Source organism: Neoarius graeffei, chromosome 15, assembly GCF_027579695.1.
Source record: "Neoarius graeffei isolate fNeoGra1 chromosome 15, fNeoGra1.pri, whole genome shotgun sequence".
In the NCBI taxonomy this organism is placed as follows: domain Eukaryota; kingdom Metazoa; phylum Chordata; class Actinopteri; order Siluriformes; family Ariidae; genus Neoarius; species Neoarius graeffei.
In genome coordinates this window covers 47,529,649-47,557,636 of record NC_083583.1, presented here as the reverse complement: position 1 = coordinate 47,557,636, position 27,988 = coordinate 47,529,649, and the positions used below count along the sequence as shown (strand labels likewise).

General features: G+C 42.0%; 1 protein-coding gene across 1 annotated transcript in view; it reads right to left on the bottom strand.

The window, feature by feature from the left end:
* Window positions 1-27,988, bottom strand: part of wwtr1 (WW domain containing transcription regulator 1) — a 76,582-nt gene that overhangs the window by 29,136 nt on the left and 19,458 nt on the right. The window contains exon 2 of the mRNA XM_060941506.1: window positions 4,161-4,303. Coding sequence (XP_060797489.1) covers window positions 4,161-4,303 — 143 coding nt within the window. The remainder of the gene's footprint in view (window positions 1-4,160; window positions 4,304-27,988) is intronic.

The following is a 27,988-nucleotide window of genomic DNA, read 5'->3' as shown; positions in this document are numbered from 1 at the left end:
TACTTCCTCCTGCATCAACTAGAACGCATAGCCGGCATTTTGACAGGTTTGAGAACCAAACATTACTCAGCAGAAGTTCAGTTATTTTCATTGAAATGTTACCATGGTAACATTAGGCTTTGGACATGGTAAAGAGAAAAATTCAGGTTCTTCAGGCTGAGCCTGGATTTTTCTCTTTAACACATCCAAAGACAGTACACCTGCCATTTTATGCTTTTATATGTTTTGATACAAAAAGACAAATTAAAATGAACCTAACTCACAGTCTATACAAATTAGTCGGGCAGCATAGCTAACCTATTGTGCATTTTGTGATACAAGCACCAAATTTGGCACAAATGTACATTGACATATGGCGAACATTTTCAGATATTGAGCCACTCGGAATTCTCTCTTCATGTCCGCCATATTGGAATTCAAAATGGCCGCCATTTGAAATCTACATTTGCGCTTATCTGACCTAAACTTCACTTCCCTGTTGTTTCCATTCTGTGGACTGTTACATGAAGAATAGATATTTTTATATTCCAATTAAATTTAAAGTAATACTAGCACTGTGTTTGCCATCCAGACTGGTCCTATTGCAAGAGGATAGTGATGACCACATCAGTGGATTTTATACTTTTCCTCATTAAATAATATTTGGTGCAGGTGATGACCTAATCAGTACCTCATTAAGTAAAATGAGATGTGCTGGAATCCCAGCACAGACACTGGAATGAAATGGCTGCCGTACACAGAGATGCTGATTTAAGAAAAGATTTAAGTGGTCTCTTATTTCTTTTTTTTTTCCAGAGCTGTATGTCATGTCTCTACACAAAATAGCCCATATTATTGAGAAATGGATTGATCAGTATAGTTTGCAAAATTATTTACAAATAAAAAAATTAATTTGTCAACTATTCACCCTCCATTGGTGTAAAACCCCTAAATTAGTTATGGTTAAATCAGCTGAAAGTTTCCAGAAACTATGAGGTGATTTCCATTCTAAAGACAGTGATTTGATTGTAGAAAGCTCCAGGGTTTATTAGAGAGCATACTTAAGCAAACAGCATCATGAAAACCAATAACCTATGAAAACACATGCAGGACAAAGTTCTGAAAAAGTGTCAATTAGGGTTTGGTTATTAAAAAAATATCCCAAACTTGGAGCACCCACAGAGCAATATTAAATCCATCATTTTAAAAAAAGGAAAGAATTTGGTACAATCATGAGGAAGTCATCCACCAAAAGTCAGTGACTGAGTAAGTAACCAAGAGGCAGAGGACGGAATAGATGCTCATTCTTGTTCATCAGCATTATCTAGTTGTTCCAGTTAAACTTTCAGGAACACACACCTTCTCCTGCTTGACAATGCAGTCACCTTCACCCTTCCATCCATCCATCCATCCATTATCTGTAGCCACTTATCCTCTCCAACAGGGTCACAGGCAAGCTGGAGCCTATCCCAGCTGACTACGGGCAAAAGCGGGGTACACCCTGGACAAGTCGCCAGGTCATCACAGGGCTGACACATAGACACAGACAACCATTCACACTCACATTCACACCTACGGTCAATTTAGAGTCACCAGTTAGCCTAACCTGCATGCCTTTGGACTGTGGGGGAAACCGGAGCACCCGGAGGAAACCCATGTAGACATGAGGAGAACATGCAAACTCCACACAGAAAGGCCCTCGTCAGCCACTGGGCTCGAACCCAGGACCTTCTTGCTGTGAGGCGACAGTGCTAACCACTACACCACCGTGCTGCCCGTCACCTTCACCTACTTTAGGATAATTAGCCTATTGCTTAACTGTTGGAACTCCTTCGGGTTCCATATCAAACCTAGAACAACACAGAATCTAATCAATAACTCAAACTTGTCAAAACAATTTTTACTTCACAGACTTTGAGTAAAATGTTGTCTTGTCAAAAATACATGATGATGAATATTCATCTCTCATGAATTAAGTGGAGTACTGTAAAAAAGTATGTCATTTTGAAAAATGGATACCAGCAAATATTGTCATGTACTATAAAAATATTTGACCCAGAGGTAATCGCACATGTAGAATTCAAGTGGCGGCCATTTTGAAATCCAATATGTTGGCTAATTTATAAAGATACACAATGCAGATTGTAACCATCGGATTCCTTTCCTCCCAAAACATACATTTGGACACCAGAATCGAGTCAATAGCAGCATTAGACCCAAAGATAATCGAAAATGTAGATTTCAAATGGTGGCCATTTTGAATTCCAATATGGCGGACATGAAGGGAGAATTCTGAGTGGCTCAATATCTGAAAATGTTCGCCATATATCAATGTACATTTGTGCCAAATTTGATGCTTGTATCACAAAATGCACAATCCTTTTGAATATTCGAGCTAAACCGCCCCACTAAATACAATCCTTAACAAGTCTGTTAAACTGAACTTGGATATGAGTGCAAGTGATAACTGATGTGTAAAAGTTGACAGGAATAAGACTTCTTCTTACATCCTTCCCAGTTCCAGGGTAACATTTCTGGGAGGAAAAAAAAAATTATGGCAGACAGCTTGCATCTGATTTTTTTGCTTTTTATCAATGTACTTTTAAAAAGTCATTACATTTTGCATTTGAAGGTTGCCCGAGTGTAGTGATTTCTGATTTTGCGCATGTTTTATCAAAATGGCGGCGAATTTCTTGCCCCTCCCATAGCCACTGATGTCAGTGGTTCCAAATATGGGACCAGCAATTTTGTGGTGCCATGCCAGTGCCAGCTTTTTGGCACTGGCACCAGTCTTTTTTCGGTGTGAAATGAGTGTTACCGTTTCTAGATTAGGCACTGGTATCACATCAGTGGAAAAGGGCTAATAGTGCCAGCTCCTGTATTGATCCATGTAGCAGGATTACCACAATTCCTTCCAGTCTGAATACCTACACCTGGACCCATCACATTTAAAGCCAGTACAGTTATATCCCCAAAGTTTTGGCGAAAAAGACTGTGAGACTGAACCTTTTAGACTCTGTAAAAAAAATATATATATATATATATATATATATATATATATATATATATATATATATAAAATACACACACACACACACACACACACATATATATATATATATATATATATATATATATATATATATATATATATAAACAACTTAAGGTCATCTCATAAACATATGAAGTGGAAGATGTGTGGCTCTCTCCATGTCTCTCACACTCTTTTTCTGGAATCCCTTAAAAGGCTGGCAACAATATGAGACACACCTTTTTTCCATTTCATCACAAATCAGGATTTATGAGGAGAAAAGAGTCAAACAAGGCAAACGCATTTGGAAGTAATTTGCTGTTCTGGCTTCATGAGGAGAGAAAGAGCTCCAGCCTATGCCACTGGCCAGAGGCTCACTATGTCTGTCTCCAGAACAAACGAGACATCTCACGCTACAGAAAGACTCTGAAACAGCCGCTATTAGCACTATTCCACTGTGGCCAAACAAATACCATTAAATAAGTTCTTTTGAAAAGTAGTGTGCTAGTAGACCGTGGGATTTTCTCCCTCATCATTAATGGATGTCTCAGACATATTCCATATGCACTCGGTCAGTCCAAATATGACTGTACTGATAAAAGGTCATATTGGGATTTTGTGTTACTATGTGTGGAAGTATATTTTTGTGTTTCTTAGACCTTCTGGCATGCGCTACATTGGGGTATCATTTAGTTGCATGTAAATACACGGAGTAAAGGCTAATAAAAATTCTCTTCTTTCAGAATTTTTAATATTTTTTTAAAATCTGAATTACCTGTGAAAGATTAAGAATGACTGCAGCTGCTTCTGGGTATGCTTCTTAATTATCACACTTCTGTATTCCACTACTACAACCAAGTCTTCAAGTATCAGCGATAACCGTTGTGATACCTTGAGCTCAACTGTTAAAATTATCATATGAAATATGAAATCATTCAACAGAATTAATAAACTAAATAAAGTCATTTTCGTTTCATGTCTCTACTGATCCTAGAAAAAAGGAGTGGTTCAAACCTATAGCTAAGGCAGTTCTGTTCATTTATTGCACTGATATATACGAGAACTTTGAGGTAATATTAATCTCAGAGTCTTGTTCGAGAAAGCAAGATTCCTGAAAGAGAGCAGGTGGAATGGAGTTGAAGATCCTCACCGAGGTTTGGCTGTGACAGGGCCATGGAGCGCCCCTGTACACCACCATTATTGCTGGTAGCCTGAACGTGAAGACTCATCTGATTCATGCTGGCTGCCATGGTCTTGCGTGGATCTTGCCATGTGGTGATCTTCTCAACGTGACTACAAAGAGAAATACACACAAAGTACACAAAATAAGTACTACACACGATTGCAAACCTGCTCGACCTGCATCTCTGGAAAATGATCTTGTAATTAGCTGCAGAGAAAGAAAAAAATCTGTGACAAACTAGGGAGATTTTGGCTTTTGCACATGAACAGATTAAGCAAATTAACAATAGGAAATCCCAGCCCACCAAACAACTCATTTTCTCATTTTAAACTGACGTGAAACTTGAAATGATCAGCCATTAAAAAAGTGCAACATTATGCAAAAAAAAAGCACTTTGATCCACTGAATATGTTTTATACAAAAGGGCTGTTTAATTCTCGTATCTAACTGGTTAGAAGATGTTGATTACGTTTCTTTTACAACAGCTCTGGCAATCGTTTCTGTAGAAAAATCTAATTCAAAGGTGATGCAGAGCATTTTTTAACATAGTTACTGGGAGACCAAATGGTCTCCCAGTGGCCAGATTTGGTCTCCTAGTCAATGCCAAACCAGCTTCACTGGGAGACCAAATTTTAAACCAAGTTATATCTTATCATTTGGTTCAATCAGTTGCAATTAATTAACCAAGTACCATGTAAGTATACATTTAACAAGGAAAACGAAGATCTATGTTATAAGATATACACACAAGATCATGTTGGTTAAGAAAAACAAAACTAAAATTTGGTTACTGAGATGGCTGATGTCAGAATCCGATGTCATTACTGTGTAACTTTGAGTGTCTTTGACATAACATTTGTGCTTGGTAATTGCTCTTGATAGCTGTGTAGTCAATCAGTGCGTTTACATGCACATAGAGAAAATCTAATTTCTGCCGTAGCTCGACTGAAATCGAAGTTCTAAATGCCATGGAAACACCTTAGCTCGGCTGAAATCGAACCGAACTGGATTTCTCGTAATCGAGCTACGCGACCTAGATTATGCGATTGTAGCCGAGCTACTTAGTGCATGTAAACCCTATCGAGCTACGTAGTCGAGCTACTTACTTCAGCACTGCCCCTTCCGGAAGTGACGAGTGACGAGACCACAAGCGGGAAACACAACAGCCTCGGTCGGCATGACAACAGTAGTAGTAGCGAGCAGCAGAAGAGAACACGGAACACGGAACTGATAACTTTGTGAACACGGAACTGATAACTTTGTTTATACTCTTGAATAGCTCTTCTTCATGACGACAACCGGAAGTGTACCAACACGATGGGGCGTGTAGCGCCACCTGTGGCTCGGGTGCACAATGTACCTCACACAATAGCTCGATTTCCTTGTGTGCATGTAGGATTGGATTTCTTTGGCACCCCTGCTGGGACCCTTAGCTCGATTACTGACAGTAGCTCAATTTGGATGTGCATGTAAATGCACTGACTGTAGTGTGTTTGTCTGTATGGTGATTGGTGAACCATTTTGCATCACAGAATATGCCGCAGCGGTGCAGCCGCATGGACTCTGGGGCCTGTGATTGTATTGCCCAGAACAGTTGGTCTCCTAGTGGAAAATCCTTAAAAAATGCTCTGAGGTGATGTGTGGCAGATGCTCCACATGATATGATGTAGTAAAGATTTCTGTAATGAGACATTTATTTAATTAACATTTATGGATGGAGTGTCCAGTGTAAGGGTTAGGGCTTTGTAAGGGTTAGGGTTAGTAAGCTTTCTGCATTTTCTAGGTCACATAACAAGCTGTGTTTGTTTGTCTCGTTTAGTTGAAGAAAAAGAGAGAGAGAGAGAGAGAGAGAGAGAGAGAGAGTGGCTGGTTAGGGAGTGACTGTTTAGAGCTACTATAATCTGTAGCAAATGTATACAGTTTTTGTTGGGTTTTTGACCCTTTCAGAAATCCAGACGGTATTACTGGATAACAATAGGTATGACAGGATAATGAGACTTTATTTTCAGAACGTTAATAACCAGTTTAGCTCACACTGGGCCTTCTATCTATCTGGGCTTGGGACCGGCACTAAGTATGCACTGTCTTGTATAACCCTAGTGGCTGGGTATTTTTATCTAATCTCCATGTATTTGGGGGAAACCGGCACACCCGGAGCAAAACCACACAGGCACGGGGAGAACATGCAAACTCCACACAGAAAGGTCCCTATCAGCCATGGGGCTGAACCCAGAACCTTCTTGCTACAAGGCAACAGTGCTAACCACTACACCACCCAATTTTACATATGGATTTATGTTAATTTAACCCTTTACTTCCAGGAAAATCTCATCTCATCTCATCCCATTATCTGTAGCTGCTTTATCCTGTTCTACAGGGTCGCAGGCAAGCTGGAGCCTATCCCAGCTGACTACGGGCGAAAGGCGGGGTACACCCTGGACAAGTCGCCAGGTCATCACAGGGCTGACACATAGACACAGACAACCATTCACACTCACATTCACACCTACGCTCAATTTAGAGTCACCAGTTAACCTAACCTGCATGTCTTTGGACTGTGGGGGAAACCGGAGCACCCGGAGGAAACCCACGCGGACACGGGGAGAACATGCAAACTCTGCACAGAAAGGCCCTCGCCAGCCACGGGGCTCGAACCCGGACCTTCTTGCTGTGAGGCGACAGCGCTAACCACTACACCACCGTGCTGCCCCTTCCAGGAAAATAGGTTAAAAAAAAAATAAGGTTTACATCTTTAATCTCTGTTGTGGGCCAACTTTAGTATGGAACTACATTTGACACTGAGCAATATTCTAATCTAAACTTTAACTCAAATCAGACCATTACAACTGTGACATGAATCCTTTCCACAGCACATCAGTGAACTGTGAAAACATTACAATGTAGGAACGCTAGTATTTTAACTTCCTGCAGTTTATATGCATGAAGGCCATATATAGATAAATATAGTGAACCTTATAGTAAAGTTATTTACCCAGAAACAACACAAAGGTCACTTGTAGTCATAACCACCGTTGTAGTCATAGTTACACTGTAGAGTATGTGTTGGAATGCGTTTCCTTGAAGGTGATTGCTACACACCGTACACACTACAGTGTGTCCTACAGCCTCGTAGCTGTTTAGTTGTTTTTCTACTGTGGAATTTATGAAGCATTCTTTCCAATGACCCTTTGACCTTGCTGTATGAACTTCCAGGTTCACAATACACACATCTTTCACGATGCAAACTGCTCCAATACTTCATTCACATGTTGCAGTGATTCCTAATTACACAACAGTTCTACTAGAACTCTGTCCCAAACTACACCTGCAGGCACACACTACGAGCACCTCATGAACATTAAACATAAAACATAAAGGCACTAATCATGTGGCGTGAAAGGGTATTAAAGCAGATTAAGTTTCAACTGAAGGGCTGTATCCACAGGATTTAGATGCCTCAGCTGCACAGGCTTGTTTGTACACAAATCCTGTTGAGCACATAAATGCGAGGCGAGGCAGCGTCGGTGGAGGCAGACTGAGTCACCACACACACAAAGGGCCTCGGGCCCAGTGTGACTCACTTGGGCTTATTTACACTGCACTGGTAAGATTAGCCCGTTTCCTGCCACTCTGATGCCTGACCTTGGCAGAGCAGGAAATCTGCTCTCTGGAGCATCACAATAACAGTCAGCTTTCACTGCTTACACAACATGCAATTTATGGGTATTAGGTACTAATAGATGTAAAACAATGCATAAAGACACGCCACTAACTGATGGTAATTGTGTACCATGTGGAAAATAATGTGTCGTGACATCACAGTATTAAAAAAAAAAAAAGAAAAAAAACCCAGCAGTAACAAAGAAAGTGCCTAGGGGGAGTAATTACATGATTAATCAGTGTCATCGCCAAGAATTAATTTCAGGGAAATATGCTCAAGAAAATCATTGCGTGATCTGTAAAATTAAATTGATAAGCACTCATGGATTTGGGTGGATGCCATTTCATTTAATTATCATCACAGAACAGATTGGCTAAGTATTCTGGCTTCGCCAGTGCAGATGAAAACTTTCTTTACTTTCAATCATAGGGAAAATATATCCAAGTAATGGTATCCAATCACGTCTTCAAATGTGTTGTCAGCTTTAATTTGAAATTTCTTCGTTTTGGTGAAACATAGCTCAAGCTGTCACAGGACATGTTAGCAACTGCTAAAGTTTCTGCCCTCATCTTCTCTTGATCAGTTCCCATGCACACTACCACTCTTTGTTCCACGATAATTTTTTTTTTTCAGAACACAGCTAATTTAGAAGCATCTAAATTTTTACATTCATGTTGCCAACCAGTTAACTGTTAAAAGCGATATGCTTTTTAAAAATTAATTTTAGTCAAATTTAACAACAAAAACAGTCAAACCACTATGTTATAGAGTTTAAACCCTACTGAGCAAATGTGGCTGGGCTGTATACATCAATCTTGGAGTAAAGTCTGTAAACGTGTGCGCAAGTCAAATGGAAACCAACTTGTAAGTCAGCTTTCAACCTCTGAAAAAAAAAAAGAAATCATACCATATTTATCCTTTGCCTCCAATGGGCATCATGTGCTAACTATCAAGCAATATCAATTACCGGTACGACTAGCATCTGCACAGACCAGCACTTCCTCCAACTAAATGGCAGCATTTCATCTTAATTGAACAAGTAGCCATATTTGTCTTAAATTGGATTGGGTTCACTTGCTGTAGAAAAAATATTTAATGTGTGTGTATTTGAAATAAGTGATTTGAACTTGACTGAATCCATCCATCCATCCATCCATTATCTGTGGCCACTTATCCTATTCTACAGGGTCTCAGGCAAGCTGGAGCCTATCATAGCTGACTATGGGCAAGAAGCGGGGTACACCCTGGACAGCTCATCAGGTCATCGCAGGGCTACACATAGAGACAAACAACCATTCACACTCACTTTTACACCTACAGTCAATTTAGAGCCACCAGTTAACCTAACCTGCATGTCTTTGGACTGTGGGGGAAACCGGAGCACCCGGAGGAAACCCATGCAGACACGGGGAGAACATGCAAACTCCACACAGAAAGGCCCTCGTCAGCCACTCGTCAAACCCAGAACCTTCTTGCTGTGAGGCGACAGTGCGAACCACTACACCACCGTGCCCCCTTGACTGAATCCATCCATCCCTCCATCCATTATCTGTAGCCGCTTATCCTGTTCTACAGGGTTACAGGCAAGCTGGAGCCTATCCCAGCTGACTATGGACGAGAGGTGGGGTACACCCTGGACAAGTTGCCAGGTTATCGCAGGGCTGACAGAGAGACACACAACCATTCACACTCACATTCACACCTACAGTCAATTTAGAGCAGGGGGTCATCAAACTACGGCCCACGGGCTGACTCCGGCCCGCCACCCCCCTTTGACCGGCCCCCCAGCCCCCCACCACTTGAACCGGCCCTATGAGACAATCCCCAAAAGTGGTCATGGCCTATTTTTTTAAATTGCTTTTTGGCAAATAATATGTCTGCATCTTGTATTTTGTTGATTTTATTAATTAAAATTGATATTTAGTTATAAAATGAACTATTCATATTTTCCGAATTTTCGTTATATGCTCGCGATCAAGCAGTGACAGGCAGCGCACGCGCAGAAAACTGTCAGTGTTCAGGACAGCAAAATGGCTAGCGGTAAGCAAAAAGCTGACAGAGAGTGCAGAGTTTTTAAAGAACAGTGGACCACCGATTATTTTTTCGTTCAGTGTAAGGACCGTGCAGTTTGTTTTGTATGTAAAGAAAGTGTGTCGGTTTTCAAAGAATATAATCTGCGTCGTCACTATGAAACCCGCCACAAAGAGTATGCTAGTTTGCGAGGGCAAACAAGAGAAGACAGGATTCGGAGGATGAAATGCGGACTGGCTGCACAACAGAATGTATTCCTTCGCCAAACCCAGATCAACCAGGCTGCTGTCCGAGCTAGCTATAAGGTAGCTCACCTACTTGCTACCCATGGAAAGCCGTTTACTGATGGGGACTTTGTTAAAGTATGCATGCTTGCTGTGGCCGAGGAGGTGTGTCCCGACAAGAAGGATGTGCTCAACGCAGTGAGTCTCTCCGCACCTACAATGACCAGGCGAACTGAAGATTTGGGGGACAACGTGTATGACCAGCTGAATGAGAGAGCATCAGAATTCGAGTTTTTTGCTTTGGCCATGAATGAGAGCAATGGCGTGCAGGACACAGCACAACTGCTGTGATCTATTGATCTATTGCTCATATTATAATTTCACTGTTTTTTTAAATGTATTTATTTTATAGGCCTATTTATTTGACCTTTATTAAGTGCTGCACACAATTATTATTAATATTATTAATAATATCAACAGGCCTACCTACAATTTATAATTTTTCACTCACCTTTGCCAGTGTCAATCATCTCAACTAGGCAGATGTTTCTTACCTTGACAGCTTTGATGTTATTTTTATTAGAAAATAAATATTTCAATATTTATTTCAAATTAAAACAAAGTGTGAAGACTCGATTACTACTTTTGCAAACCACTAGTAAAGATAAACAAATATGTGCCAGGAATCAAGTGGGGATATAGTAGTGGGGATATAGTAGTGGGGGTATAGTAGTGGGGGTATAGTAGTGTTGATTATAGTGTGGATATAGTAGTGGGGATATAGTAGTGGGGATATAGTAGTGGGGATGGCTGTGCCAGGCTAGTAATCTCTACTACACAATGAGGCCTGCTGGTGGTCATATTTGTCTGGGTCGTACAATTTTATGTTATATAGCTGACCCAACCCCGGCCCCCCCATCACAGTCAGGAACGACAATGTGGCCCCCAGAGAAAAAAATTTGGTGACCCCTGATTTAGAGCCTCCAGTTGACCTAACCTGCATGTCTTTGGACTGTGGGGGAAACCGGAGCACCAGGAGGAAACCCACGTGGACACGGGGAGGACATGCAAACTCCACACAGAAAGGCCCTTGTCAGCCACTGGGCTCGAACCCAGAACCTTCTTGTTGTGAGGCAACAGTGCGAACCACTACACCACCTTGACTGAATCCTTATATAAAAAATGCAGTAACTCATCACAAATAATAAGATTCAAAGCCAATCAATCAAGGTCAACATTAGTTAGTCTAGTTTCTTATGCATAAATTTATGCACATTCAGAAGCAGGAGTAGGGCACAAAAGGTTTTCCAAATTTCATTCTTGTGTAAATGCTCATATGAACAATGTACACATAAATCAGTTTGTATCCAGCTGCATAACCAAGGCTTAATATTTGTAAAATGGAACATCGTCTTTGTGCAAAACTGCCTTTCAGCTCCAGCGTCCTGTGGTCGTGCCTGAGCTCAGGTGACCGTCTGCATGGAGTTTCACATGTTTTCCTGATGTTTGTCTAGGTTTCTTCTCACTGTCTGAAAACATGCAGGTGGATCAGCTGTGATAAATTGCCCATATGTGTGAATGTGTGTGCAACCCAGGTAAATTCTCCCACCTTGTTCCTAATGTTACTGGGATTGGCTCTGGATCCACTGTCACCCTGACCTTTGCTTACTGAAGGTGAATGAATGAATCAGTCAATCCAGAAATATGTTCCCCTTCCAAATCTCTGACCACAAATGCCTGTCAAAACTGCTAACTCTTGTTAAACAACAGAAGCAGCGACTGTACTTGTGGCGCAATGTTGTACACAAGTGTCCACAATTCTATCTCCATGTTTTGCTTTAACACTGAACTGGGTAACAATTCAAACCAGGATTTCCAAGAAAGAGGTCAACAGCGGCTGATTTGTTGGTTCTCAGGCCGGCTGCAGGGTGTTCTCATCCACCGGGGGAGATTTATGAGAAGCAGGAAACGGTGGGGGATGGGGCAGCAGGCTGAGAGGCCTAAGGGCCTGGGTGGAGCAGCTGTCCATCCAGCAGCTGTGAAATTATGACCCCAGGCCTAGAGATCCATACTGTGCAAATCAACTCTGTCCTCAGTCAGGACTAGGAACGAATGGGGAAATGGCTAGGGGGGTCATCGCAACACACAAAATTAGTTATGAATCGGTGTTTCTCTGATCGTTGGATAAATGTATAGTCCTGGACTGCCCTTTTTTTTGGGGGGGGGGATTGACGACACAGTTCCAAAGGCATAGCTGAGAGCTTTTAGCTTCCTATAAAGAGTCTGCTAGAAATGTTCTGATCTAGTGTAGAGACAAACCATGGAAACATTAAGTGGTCTGATTAAGATTGAATTAAGAATTTTTAAAAATCAATTCAAGAATATATTCTTTGGAGATTCTTGTGCGAATTTAAATGATGTGAATATCCTGTTCACACAGAGTTTTGCTTTATTCTTCCAAATTTCTGTAGGGCTATAGTCTGGCAAGCCAGACTAAATGTGAATATTTAGTCTGGCCTCGATCCGTAGACATTTCCGAAGCGGGTAGGAGGAACAACCCGCTGTCTTTCAAACTGTCTCTGTGCGTATAGGCCAATGCTCTGACCAATCAGCGCAACAGTGACTGTGACGTAGTCAGAGCGACAGAAAGCAGTGGGGGAGGCCTTGAAATAAATAATTTTTCAAAATGCGTATTAATTAATAAACAGGTTCTAGATATTAAGAAGTTTGGAGATAATGACCACAAGTTTGGAGTCTGTACCACATACACATTTTTTTTCCAAGTGTTTTTCAAGGGTTTGCTTAAACTGTTTTTGAGAGTTTTTATTTAGTGGTGTTTGGTGAAATAATTTCCCTTAAATTTAAAATAACGGGAAAATAAGAAACAATCAAAAAGTAATGTTTCAAAGCTGTTTGTTAATTCTTCGTACTGCACAAATTAGCCCCATCCTTTTGGCTACGAGCGGAGCCAGCTGGTAGATCAGACTTTTGCCATAGCCGGTCGGCAAAACAGCGAAAACGTCCTTCTTGAAAAGGAATGAGCGGAGAGTCTCTTCCTGCTCATGTTTCAATGAAAACTCCAAGTCTAATTCTTCTAAAACTGATTCCAAAGCGGAGTCAAACGCGCGCTGTTCACTAGCCCGTAGCCATCTTTCCTGCTGTGCTTTCTCCAGCGTCGCGCAGCTTTGTCGTCACTCCTGCAAAAGCCCGCCCAAAGAATCCAAACAAAACCCTTGAGTTGTGATTGGCGGGCATGATTTGATGCCCGGGGTGTTTTTGTTTATATGGTGCAAGGCTAGACCCATTCGCTAGGCAAAAAATATTTTTGGCCGCTAGGCGGATGGGTCTAGTTTACTAGGCTAGTAGGGCCAAATATTTTGACAAAAATGGTAAAGGTGTTGTTAAATGATTAAGTACACTACTTTAGACACTAAACGTTACTGAAATAGACTGGATGATCTTACTTCATTAGACACAATTATATGGCCTGAGTGAAGTATGACAGGATCTTGTTTGTGAGACATGCAATTATTAGTATTATTATTACAAATAGTACAATTTGGTACAAATATTACTTGGTAATAATAACAACAAGAGAAGAAGAAGAGAACTTTTATTCATCACACATACACTTGTGAAATTCCTCTCTGCATTTAAAGGAGAACTGAAGGCAAATTTTTTATTATCAAAATTCTATTTATCTCATTTTATTAAATATCGGAATGCATTGTTGATCGCTATTTTGTCACTGCTATAGCAAGTTATGAGTGTTTGAAACATGCTATGTAATATATCAGTCCGTATGTCAAAGCAATGGCCATAAACGAGATTCGTTGAGACCTGTGTGAGACATCGTAGGACGGAAGTAAAATGTACAGCAGAAATCAAAGTGACCAACGTCTGCCAACGTTGTCAAAAGACGTGCACGCCCTCTTTCGAACGCGGACATAATCAAGCCAGAACTTTTGTTTGTTTTGATAGCAATAGGGAAAGTTTGAAAGAAGTAGGCAGTAATCATCATTTAAACTCATTTTTGTGCAATATTTCATCTGGAAAACAGTTTTCAAAATGGCGGCACTGACACCTGGCTGACACTTCACGTTTCGAAGTCTCACACAAGTCTCGTGAAGATCGCACGGATAAGCGACGCCTGCTGTGGACCAAACAAACAAAATTCAACATGGCTAAAAACCGAATAGGCCGATAAGTAATATTATTTAATTGCAATTCGTTGCCAATATGAGTCATGATATAAGTTTACTAAAACCGAAAACGTAATTGAATAACACGTTAATTAAGAAATAAAGCAAGTTTAAAAATGACTTCAGTTCTCATTTAACCCATCTGAAGCAGTGAACACACACGATCACACTGTAGGTAACACAGTCCGTCTAAGAACTACAACACAGTCCCTTTAAGGACTACAATTCCCATCACCAGCTTCCGCGTTGACCTGCGTCACGCCGGGGCGGGATCACCAACGTCACATCCACCATGAAGGCATAAGTAACGGAACACGTTTCCGCTTCCTCCTCTTTCTGTCCGGACTCCAAGCCGTCTGGATACAAGGATGATCGCTTGCTCCGCCAAGCACCCAAGATAGACGTCTTTTCTTTTCTTTCTTGCAAGAGCCACGATTCAGCGCGATTTCTTTGTTTATCTTTGGCCACGGTAAAAATCCAAAAATCGTGCAATCTAACTCAAATGAGTTACAACCGGTTTTTATTTCTATTATTAAGTATGTACAAAACTGCAGCCCAAAGTAGTTTAATTTAAAGTTAAGAAGCAACCAGATCCTTCTAATTTTAAAGTGCTGTGCACATTATTTTGATCAGAGACTTTCTTTCATCACGAGAGACCACGCGTCGGACCAAGAGATCCTCTGCTTCACGGAGCGACTCACGTGCTTCACAATGGTGAAACTCCAAACGTCTCGGAACATCTCTTCATAATTTTGCGTAGAGGCAAAATACTGAGTAAGACTGGCAATTTTGGGCATAAAAACTAGTCTTAGGAATTAGCTTTTATTGAAGTAGTGTGAATTTAAACTCAGGAACTGTTTAAGTGTGCACACTGATTTTTGTGTTGAATTGATTGTTCTATTTTGTTTTGATCCCTCAATTGTTTAATAGGTTTTGCATGCTCTCTCTTTCTTTCTAATACTTTAATTTCATTATTTACACACATCTTGACCTCATCAAGATTTCAGTGGATTCAGTACTGTTATAAGCTAGTGAAATCAGCCTACGGCTAATTCTTTTGTCCCATTAGCATCCAGGGCTAATTGTATTGTCTCAAAGGAGAACACATGGCGGCCCTCCTCCACAGGCCTCACAAACACACCTTAGCTAGCATTCCTTTGTCTTAGCTAGCGACACAAGGCTAATCTGTGTCTCCACATGGTCAAACACACCTCAGTTAGCATCCCACGCTAGCCTTTCTTTTGCTAGGCCATAGGCCTTACCACGTGGTCACCAGGCCTTTCACACACAAACACATGCTAGCTAGCATCCCTTTGTCTTAGCTAGCAACACAAGGCTAATCTGTGTTTCCACACATGGCCAACACATCTTAGCTAACAACCAGAGCTAAATCCTTTGTTCTCAAACCCCACCTGGTGACACACCCTCTTTAGCTAGCAACACAAAGCTAATTCTTTTGTCTTAGCAACCAAAGCTAACCCCCTTGTTTTCACTTAGAAACACGTGGTCAACTCCCACACACACACACACACACACACACACTGCATGTTTCATGTTTAATGTTTAATTTCTTTTTTTTTCCCCACACACAAACACACACACTCACACACGCTCATCAAGTATATATCATATTTGTATATATTTCAACTGCTATTATTCAATTTTTATCTTTGTTATAATAAATTCATTTATTATTGAAACTGCGTGTTTATTTGTGTACCGATATTTCTGAAGTCATCCAATCTCAAAAGAATTCAAAGGTGCATATGATTTATGTAATATGGTAAGTGATCATAATAATTTGGAATATACCATAATTTAGATGTTTGGTAATTTATTATTAAGCACCAAAATTAATGGTATTAATTAATGAGACTGATTCAAATGAGACTGATTCAATTTAATTATTTATTAACCTTCAGATTTAATGAGATTGATCACTCAATTACCCAAATGCACCTACAACACACACATACCCAGAACAGTGGGCAGTCATGTTAATGGTGCCAGGAGAGCAGTTGGGGGTTAGGTACCTTGCTCAAGGGCATTTCAGCCCAAGGCTGCCCATGTTAACCTAACCACATGTCTATGACACTAATGTATGCCATTCTGCTCAAACCTGCTTTGTTTTAGCCTAAATATCTGCAAGGTTCATCCAAAAAAATACCATGTCCATTAAGATGGGGGTAAAAAAGATTTCTCTCTGCATGGATTTTGGAAGATGCTAGAGTAGGGTGACCAGACGTCCCGGTTTTACCGGGACAGTCCCGATTTGGGGTTGTGTGTCCCGAGTCCCGACAAAAGTCTGTCGGGACACGGATATGTCCCGGTTTTCGCCACTCGCCACATTTGCGACTGAGCAGCGTGGGAATCATTAGCGGAGAAATGTCTGCATTTACTATTTTGATGAATTGACAGGAATCGCAAATTTTCCTGGTTACTGCCCCCTGGCCCTGTGCCATGGGTGTTTATTTAGCCACATTATTCCAGACAACAGAACGTGTTGCCATGCAACAATAAAATAAACATTAACTGGCGCGAATGTTCTTTGTCTAGCAGCTAGCAGCAGTAATGCTGCAGCAATTATGCCAAAAAGAAAATGTACCTTTTCCAAAGATTTACAGGGCACCTACCCCTTCCTCCGAGAGGTGCAGAACAATGCGCACGAAGCCTACTGCACACACTGCAAGTGTTTTGTTCTTGTACTGAGTTGGGTAGCCTATGTTGCAAATGCTGTGCGCTCCTGTGGGGGCTTTCTTCGGGCTGTCGCCCCTCTCCTCCTTTACTGCTGTTTTGTTTGAGTGTATATTCTCAAATCACTTGTCTCTTTTTTGTTTCTGTTTAACATACCATTCTGATGGTGATGATACACGGGGCAACTTTTTGGGCAATGTTGCCGAGCAATGTTGCTGGGCAATTGCGTTTTGACTCTTTTCTATTGAGATTGGGCAACATTGTTTCTTTCTGAATGGTTTTGATAATCTCTGGCAACTTTTTGAGATAAGCCAATCAGAACGCGAGTATTGAGTCATGTGACCTCCGGTGAGGTTCGGATCAGAAATTTCAAACAAATATGGCGGCCGCAAGAGATGGAGAGACTCCTCATCTGTTTTTACACCAGTAAGTTGTTATTTTAATATTCTATATGGAGGAATTTACCTCACCAAAGCTCTAAAAAACAACAGACAGCTTGATTAAATGGTCACAGCAAAAATTAAGACATCGATTTTTTTTAGCTAACTGTAAACTGCCGTTGCTAACTGTTGTTGCCCATTGTTAGTTGCCCTGAAAAGTTGCCCTGTGTCTCACCTAGTTGCCCGTTGCCAGCAACATTGCTCGGCAACATTGCCCAAAAAGTTGCCCCGTGTATCATCACCATGACAGTTTGGCCATATTGCTGTGTTGAACAGCTTGTTGCACCTTCCATTAAAGTGTTCACTTTTGTACACATCTTGCTTTATTCATTCAGTTGTGGGGAATGGTTAGTAAGGTTGATTCTGACCTAGGCTATGTTGAGGTCACATATCTACTTTTTAAGTTCATGCTACAGTGCATACAATTTTAGAGATATAGCCTACATGTGCATATGCATTCTTCTTGGTGTTCTCACAAACAGGTGAAATAAACCAGTTTAAATTTGGCCTATGGACACAGCCTGGCCTATTCTCAGCCATTACAAAATCTGTTGTCTGACCATAATTTAACTGATCTGTATACCACTATGCTACTAGATAACAAAATGCCTGTTTGTTTTATTTCATGTGAGATGTTGATAAATGTGAGCTTCAACGAAATGATAAGAGCACCTCTCTGAGTGTCACGTTTACGTAAAAAAAAGGTGTGCGTGCACGAGCATGGTCGCGCGCAAAAGTGTCCCGGTTTCAGACTAGGGAAATCTAGTCACCCTATGCTAGAGAAGTAAAGTGGAAACGAAGCAGGCAACATGTTTCCATTAAAGAGCTAACACAGAGATTAGAAGAGAGTGGTGTTCTGTTTACAGATGAAATTGACACACACAGGAACAATAGCTAGGTGCTGGATCTGGGGCAACATCAGGGCTGAAAAAACAACAGCCAGATGGACACAACACCTCACAGCTGGGCTTGCTGTTAGTGTGCTAGCAGTGGAAAATAAAACACAGCACAAAGAGATCTAAACTTACACACACACACTTAAACCTACAGCCTGTGTGTGAATCCACTGACAAATGAGATTCCCCTCCAGCAAAAGTAATCACTTGCACCACACACTTAGATGTAAACATTCAAGTCATGCCTCAGTGAGAGGTGTTTAAAGACACAAGAGTAGGTGCAGTTCATGGTCCTGACTGTAGTGTTTCACTCACACCTTGTCACTCAACTCCAGAATAAGTTACTTTATCTCTCTCGCTACAGGCTGAGATAAACAGACTCCACACCTAATCGACAAGAAGCAACTGAGCAACCTGCTAGATTCTGGATGTCTTAGTTTTTCATGGAAATTATTAGCCTAGTAAACTAGACCCACCCGCCTAGCGGCCAAAAATATTTTTTGCCTAGCGAATGGGTCTAGCCTCGCACCATATAAACAAAAAACACCCCGGGCATCAAATCATGCCCGCCAATCACAACGCAAGGTTTTTGTTTGGATTCTTTGGGCGGGCTTTTGCAGGAGTGACGACAAGGCTGCGCGACGCTGGAGAAAGCACAACAGGAAAGATGGCTACGGGCTAGTGAACAGCGCGCGTTTGACTCCGCTTTGGAATCAGTTTTAGAAGAATTAGACTTGGAGTTTTCGTTGAAACATGAGCAGGAAGAGGCTCTCCGCTCATTCCTTTTCAAGAAGGACGTTTTCGCTGTTTTGCCGACCGGCTATAGCAAAAGTCTGATCTACTAGCTGGCTCCGCTCGTAGCCAAAAGGATGGGGCTAGTTTGTGCAGTACGAAGAATTAATAAACAGCTTTGAAACATTACTTTTTGATTGTTTCTTATTTTCCCGTTATTTTAAATTTAAGGGAAATTATTTCACCAAACACCACTAAATAAAAACTCTCAAAAACAGTTTAAGCAAACCCTTGAAAAACACTTGGAAAAAAATGTGTATGTGGTACAGACTCCAAACTTGTGGTCATTATCTCCAAACTTCTTAATATCTAGAACCTGTTTATTAATTAATACGCATTTTGAAAAATTATTTATTTCAAGGCCTCCCCCATTGCTTTCTGTCGCTCTGACTACGTCACAGTCACTGTTGCGCTGATTGGTCAGAGCGTTGGCCTATACGCACAGAGACAGTTTGAAAGACAGCGGGTTGTTCCTCCTACCCGCTTCGGAAATGTCTACGGATCGAGGCCAGACTAAATATTCACATTTAGTCTAAGGGAAATTAGACTAAATGTGAATATTTAGTGTGCTAAATATTCAGACTAAATATTCACATTTAGTCTGGCTTACCAGGCTAGGAAATTATGTGTTTTTTTTTTCTCAAAAGACTTTCTGCCATTACAGAGTTTGATTTATTGCTGTAAGAACATATTTAAAGACAGCTTAAAACAAAGTTAGGACTTTGCACAGGGTTATTGAGAGTTAAATGGAAGCTCCAAAATAAAAGCAGAAGAAAATGACAGGGGAAACCAGCACAATGTAAAAAAATGTATTGTGATAATAATGAGAAGAAGAAGAAGAAGAAGAAGGAGAGAAGAAACCTTTATTTGTCACATGCACACTTCAAGCACAGTGAAATTCATCCTCTGCATTTAACCCATCTGAAGCAGTGAAAACACGCACACATACCCAGAGCAGTGGGCAGCCATACTACAGCGCCCGGGGAGCAGTCAGGGGTTAGGTACCTTGCTCAAGGGCACCTCAGCCCAAGGCCGCCCCATGTTAACCTAACTGCATGTCTTTGGACTGTGGGGGAAACCGGAGCACCCGGAGGAAACCCACACAGACACAGGGAGAACATGCAAACTCCACAGAGAAAGGCCCTCGCCGGCCGCTGGGTTCGAACCCGGAACCTTCTTGCTGTGAGGCGACAGTGCTCACCACTTTGCCGCCCTAATGATACTCTTAATTATGAAATTGTTTGAAATAAATAAGAAAACTGAACCAAAGCATTATCAGGAAAGATACTGACTTACAATAATTAGACCAAAATTCATGCGGCAGGTGCGGCACGGTGGTGTAGTGGTTAGCACTGTCGCCTCACAGCAAGAAGGTTCTGGGTTTGAGCCCAGGGCCAACAGAGGCCTTTCTGTGTGGAGTTTGCATGTTCTCCCCGTGTCTGCGTGGGTTTCCTCCGGATGCTCTGGTTTCCCCCACAGTCCAAAGACATGCAGGTTAGGCTAATTGGTGGCTCTAAACTGACTGTAGGTGTGAATGTGAGTGTAAATGGTTGTTTGTCTCTGTGTGTCAGCCCTGCGATGATCTGGTGACTTGTCCAAGGTGTACCGCCCATAGTTAGCTGGGACAGGCTCCAGCTTGCCCGCGACCCTGCACAGGATAAGCGGTTACAGATAATGGATGGATTCATAAGGCATTTTTGATTTTAAAAAAATGTACAAACAACCCCAGAAATCTCACGAGAATTTCAGGAATCCTTCAGTCGAAGGTAACTGTAAGTTAAAGGAACCCGAACACACATTCAGAGTCTACTGATTCTGGTGCAAATTTGTTGGTTGATTCTGTATTTTTGTTGTTCACGTGAGAATTTAGCAGTTCTACCATGATGACATCTCAGGGGGACATTGCTAGCACAGTTACAATGGTGTTTACAGGAGAAAAAAAATCAGTAGAAGGGCTCACAGTCAGGTATTTCTATTAGCATAGTTTGCGCATGGCTGGATAAACGTATAGTCATGGTTTTCTTTTAGAAAAAAGGGGTTTCCTTCGGCAGAGTTAAAGTTTTAGCTTCCTATAAAGAATTTGCTAGCAACCTGGTCTGAGCAAACGTAGAGACAACCCAAGGAAACCTGAAAGGTTCTAGATTAAATCATTTTTTTGCTGAGTAAAAAAACCCACCTCAGTTCAAGAATTAATTATTTGGAAATCTTCAAATGAATTCAAATAATCTGATCAGAAGAGATCGTCGTCAGGTTTTTCTGTTAACTCCTAAAAACAAGAGCAAGAGCTACTCATCAGAATTTAAAAAACCAAAAAAAACAAAACAAAACCTGATCACAATGAAGCAAAGGAGTTTACGAGTGATCATGATGAACAGAGGACAAAACATTTAACGTTTAGCTGAGTAGTTTCAGGGCTAATACATGTACAGCAGTGTTCGGCAATATCAGTATTAATATTGTGATATCTTTTAACAAAGACATGCAGTCCTAATGAGTGTACAAGGTTGTAGGATAAAAGGTAGAAAGTGTTCAGGGCTGTAGGATGAGAGAAATGCAGTCCTGCAGGTAAAGCAGTCATACACAACAGAATTACAACACAAGATTACAAAAAGGCTACTTATGCAATAAGAAATGCTCTATGATGTTGCAATCTAATCTCCACATTCAACACTTATCACGTGGCAATTAATATGAATAACGATTCTAACATGCTTTGCGGAATTGATTAAAAAAAGAAGAAATTAAGGAAAAAAACTGAAAAGGGCGGCACGGTGGTGTAGTGGTTAGCACTGTCGCCTCACAGCAAGAAGGTCCTGGGTTCAAGCCCAGTGGCTGGCGAGGGCCTTTCTGTGTGGAGTTTGCATGTTCTCCCCGTGTCTGCGTGGGTTTCCTCCGGGTGCTCCGGTTTCCCCCACAGTCCAAAGACATGCAGGTTAGGCTAATTGGTGGCTCTAAATTGACCGTAGCTGTGAATGTGAGTGTGAATGGTTGTTTGTCTCTATTGCCCCTTTTCCACCAAAGCAGTTCCAGGGCTGGTTCGGGGCCAGTGCTTAGTTTGGAACCGGGTTTTCTGTTTCCACTGACAAAGAACTGGCTCTGGGGCCAGAAAAACCCGTTCCAGGCTAGCACTAGCTCTTTGCTAGTCTGGTTAACACCAGACCATATCACAAGTGAAATATGGTCTGGAATCCGCCTATTGAATTTCTCGTAGGGGAGGTGTGGTTTACGATTGTCAACGGCCGTTTATTGGACGTTGCGAATGTCTATCATTTGGCGTATACGTAGCCCATGGCCAATCATGGCAGTTGTACCCGGTGACGTAGTTAGAGCGACGAAGAAGACGAAGAGGCGAAGAAGAGAAGGAAAGAGAAAGAGAAGGCAAAACAAAAATAGGAAAACAATGGCATCGAACGATTACTGCCGTTTGTGCAAGACAAAGCTTGATTGAAAGTTTGGTTCGTATCGTTCGCCGCCATGTTAAATGTGATCTGTAAACAGTCCCAAATAAACTACAAGCTTCCGTTTGTCGAGTAGTACGCATCACCGTCTTTCCACCCCTCCCCACTCTCTGATTGGCTCCCTAACTCAGGCGAGCCTTTAGACCATAGTTTCTATACTGTCTTTTCAGATCGGAACGATTGTGCAAAGCAGCATGGGATTTCCCAGGCTAGCTCTTTGCTGGGCCAGAGGAAAGAACCGCTTACGTCAGCGGGGGCGCGGAGTTGTTAAGACCAACAACAATCGCAAGACCGCGAAAGGTCGACATTTTTAAGCGACGAGAAGCAGCAGCTGTACAAACGGGAAGTCATCCATTATTGTTGTTGTTGTTGTTGTTGCTGCTTTTTCTTCTCCATGTTGTTGTTGCTTCGATATTCGTGCCAAGGTTTATGCAAACACAGCGACGTAACTGACGTATACAGCGACGTAATGACGTGGCTCCCCTTAGCACCACAAGCTATGGAAAAGCAAACTGGTTCTCAGCTGGCTTGCAAGTTGAACGAGTTGTGAACCAGCACCAGCACTGGAACTGATTTGGTGGAAAAGGGGCATATGTGTCAGCCCTGCAATGATCTGGCGACTTGTCCAGGGTGTACCCCACCTCTCGCCCATAGTTAGCTGGGATAGGCTCCAGCTTGCCCGTGACCCTGCACAGGATAAGCGATTACGGATAATGGATGGATGGAAAACCTAAAAAGCCCATTTACTCAAAATTGACTTACAATGGCTGTCTACGGGTGGTAAAATGAATTCTTGAGTCAAAGGTCTTTGTAAATGAAAGGACACATCCAAGAGTTTCTTTTCTCATTCATCATGTTCAATGTCATGTACACCGATCAGCCATAACATGACGACCACTGACAGATGATGTGAATAACATTATCTCATTACAATGGCACCTGTCAAGGGGTGAGAAATATTAGGCAGCTAGGGAACAGTTAGTTCTTGAAGTTGATGTGTTGAAAGCTGGAAAAATGGGCAAGCGTAAGGATTTGAGCGATGTTGACAAGGGCCAAATTGTGGTGGCGAGATGACTGGGTCTGAGTATCTCCAAAATGATACATCTTGGTTAATGCTGGCTAAAACAGAAAGGTGTCAGCATTATCTTTTTCAGCAGTTTGTGCTACAGTAGCTCTTCTGTGGGATTGGACCATATGGGCTAGCCTTCGTGCCGCATGTGAATCAATGAGCCTTCGATGCCCATGACCCTATCACCGGTTCACCAGTTGTCCATCCTTGGACCACTTTTGGTAGGTACTAACCACTGCATACCAGGAACACCGCACAAGATGTGCCATTTTGGAGATGCTCAGACCCAGTCAACTATCCATCACAGTTTGGCCCTTGTCAAAGTCACTCAGATCCTTACGCTTGCCCATTTTTCCCGCTTCCAACACATCAACTTCAAGAACTGACTGTTCTTTTGCTGCCTAATATATCCCACCCCTTGACAGGTGCTACTGTAATGAGATAATCATCTCATCTCATCTCATCATCTCTAGCCGCTTTATCCTGTTCTACAGGGTCGCAGGCAAGCTGGAGCCTATCCCAGCTGACTACGGGCGAAAGGCGGGGTACACCCTGGACAAGTCGCCAGGTCATCACAGGGCTGACACATAGACACAGACAACCATTCACACTCACATTCACACCTACGCTCAATTTAGAGTCACCAGTTAACCTAACCTGCATGTCTTTGGACTGTGGGGGAAACCGGAGCACCCGGAGGAAACCCACGCGGACACAGGGAGAACATGCAAACTCCGCACAGAAAGGCCCTCGCTGACCACGAGGCTCGAACCCGGACCTTCTTGCTGTGAGGTGACAGCGCTAACCACTACACTACCATGCCGCCCCGTGTTGACGGTAGGATTAGCATGAAAGTTGAAGCTTTTGAATCATCCATGCTTTCACAGAATGTACAGATGAGGAGGTGAGAGAGCTGAACAGACTAAAGGACTAAAGCACTGCTACTTCACTCTCTTGAGGTAGAGATGAAGGGGAGGGCCATTCCTGCTGGTGCCACTATCATTGGGTAGTCGGGTATGTAGCTGTATATTTTAATCATTTATTGACAGAAGGCTATTTGTTGAATGCCAAACCTGTATTCTACATTCTTCATTCTGCAATATTTCCACTTTGTTTATTTGCCAAGTTAACACTGGTGCTGCTCATGGGCTGGTACTCAAGCACTGATGCAGCCTGTTGTCTTGTAGTAGGCTTGCAGGTGCAGTTGGGGTCTAAAAATAAGCAGCAAACTGGAGATCCTGGGAATAATCCAGCAGCTGTCACCATTTTCACAGACCCTATACTGGGATTTGCTCTTTGTACACACACATCATTGAAACATAAGCTTAGATGTAGATTATTTATACCCAAACACAAGATATAATTCTCCAATTGAAGCTACATTCATGTAGTGTGTACTAATATATCTACATGTAAGGAATAAAGCTCAAAAGCATGTGTTGTTACAGGAAAATAATCAACAACAGGGAAGGGTGACTACCACCCGAAGTTGATTACTTTCCCATAACTGCACATCCAGAAATGTTTTATTCCTCTTATACCACACAGTTTGCCAACAATTCCATTTTTTTTAATCGATTTGAGAACACAATGTACGTACAATATCCAAACTGCTGACACTAGAGACTCCTTCCATAAATGCTAAATATGTCCTCAAAGAAAACATCACCATATCAATGATTATATATGAATTTTAACTTGGCTGCTATACAAGTCTCTGTGCTAAATGTTTATATAGAAATGATCATGTATTTGAGTAAGTGCATGAAAGCCATAGAGCTGAAACTATGACCAGAGCTGCAGATATAGAAAATTAATCAATACCTTCTGATCAATCAAATATAGGAATACACAGGACTCTAATGACCAACGTAAGTCATGATTACCCTTTAACCCCAAACACTACACTGGTAACTAAATGGTTAACTGTTCAGCATTCCTCGACTGAAGCTAAAGCGTCCTGGCCTGAGTCATATCTTAGGGGAAAGATTTTTAAAAATCTAATACACACCCAAAAGAAGGAGCTGGAAGCATCATAATCCAACTCAAAGTTCACAGAAATGTGCCCAAGCACTTCAGGCCAGGTGCAAATTTCATGCAGTTATACATCGACTTAATTGACTTCCACCAGACAGACAAAAAAGCAGACACTTTTCTATCCCGTTTCTTTGGGGTAAAACTGCCAGAAGAAAGCTAAATCCTGGCCTCCTTCCCACATCTGACAGTACTTCTGATTTCTAATTATATGCTGCAGAACCACAGCAGACATAAAGGCACGTCTTACTTTTATCCTCGCTCAGGGTCCAGACAGAGTCCAGACTAAGAGCTCTGGGAACAACTATAGCTTCAAGACAAGGCTGGTTCAGTCTGGAGAAGTGAGAGAACTTAATTCAAGTCAGAAAGATATTACAAAAAACTGAAGAAACTACATAATCTGATCTCAGGAAATTATCTATTGCTACACATAGGCTACGTTCACACTGCAGGCTGAAGTGACTCAAATCCGATCTTTTCGCCCATACGTGACCTGTATCCGATCTTTTATTGACAATATGAACGACACAGATCCGATTTTTTCAAATCCGACCCAGGCCGTTTGGATATGTGGTGCTAATTCCGATTCCTATCCGCTCTTTTCATATGCGACTTCAGTCTGAACCGCCAGGTCGCATTCATCCGACTTACACGTCATCAACAAGCCACAAACGTCACTATTCTGCGCTGAAGTAGGCGGCGGGTCTCTCAAAAAAGTTACAACAACATGGCGCATAATCACGGGCGCAGATAGAGGGTGGGACGAGTCATATTTAAATTCACCTTGTTCGGTCCCCCCTACTTATAGGGAGGAAAAAACATCTATGCTGTCTTTCTTTGCATAAGGCAAACTTCACGGAAAAATCAAAAGACTAATTACCATTCGGTTTATTGAGGTGCACAGCAGTGTATACATAGTTGCAACAACTCACATAAAACAAAGACTGATATTCGGTTGGTTGAGCTGCGCAGACTGCACAGGTTGCGAGCTCGAGCTTGGTTGCTATGGTTACTAACAACAAGTTTGACAGGCATATCGGGGTTGGGGTTGGTTTGCTGGCAGCTTTGTCCCCCCCAGTTTTTTGTCCCCCCCAGTTCAAAAAACGTATCTGCGCCCCTGCGCATGACATCAATGCGAGGGACGCTTCGGGCTGTGAAGGTTCTGAATCTTCTCAATGGAAGGACGCAGAGGTTAGGGAGCTGATTTCCATTTGGGGGGATGCAGCTATTCAAGCTAGATTGGATGGGTCATACCGCAACCGGGCGGTTTTACTTCCGTAAACACTGGCCATGCTCACTGCGTGTGACGTCGTCGTATCCTGCAGTACGCATGCGGAACACTTTTAGGTCGCTTTTCGTTCATACTGAGGATCACATACAAGTCGCATATATTTGTTAATGTGAACGACCTCACAAAAAAATCGGATTTCACAAAAAAATCGGAATTGAGCATTAAGCCTTGCAGTGTGAACGTAGCGATAGATACACGTTAGGGCCACTCATTTTTAAAAATGGCACTGGTGTGGATAAAAATCCTAACTTCAGGTGCTGGACCTCCCTGTCCTCACCTCACTATTAGGTTCCCAGTTACAAAACCTCTTTCATGCCACCTGCTGTGTTTTATATGAGTGGTAACTGTAAAAGAGGGAGTGTGCCGAATGTAATGTGGCTTCGCTAAACCAGTGGCATTCTCCACCTCTCAAAAAGTGACCAGAATGACACCACAGCAGTGGTATGAGGGTTCTCGCAGCTACTGAAAATGAGAACAAAAAGCAGAGGATCCACTTTCCCAATTAAGCCATTCTCAGGTTACCGGGGGTTTTCCCCCCACTGTTGCTAGCACAATAGCCTCTCCACTCAAAGCACAGGGACGCCGAGGCAAAGGGCGTCGTGAACCTGTCTAAAAGACGGATCATGAAGGGTCAGATTCAGATGCTCCGAATTGTTGTAACACAGCAAGAGGCACCAGCTGGAAATTCTGGAATTAGAAATATTTAATTGAATTTGAAAATGCAAAGGAGGGGAAGGGCAGGAAGTGGAATGCACTACTAATTATAGTCATCTCAAGTGCTGCCATGCTGCCAGTGCTGAAAATGAAGCATTAGTTTGGAACCTTCCACAGGTCTGGGGCAAGTTCTGGCTAGTGCTGTCAAGCCTGATCTTTAAAGTTATAGCCATCGAAAACAGGCTACTGTATATTATAATCTGTTGGTTTATTCATGCTTTAAATGAATAACACATTTAAAAGGCCTTGTTGCGGAAGGTAATAACTTATGGTGTGACCTGAAGAGAAG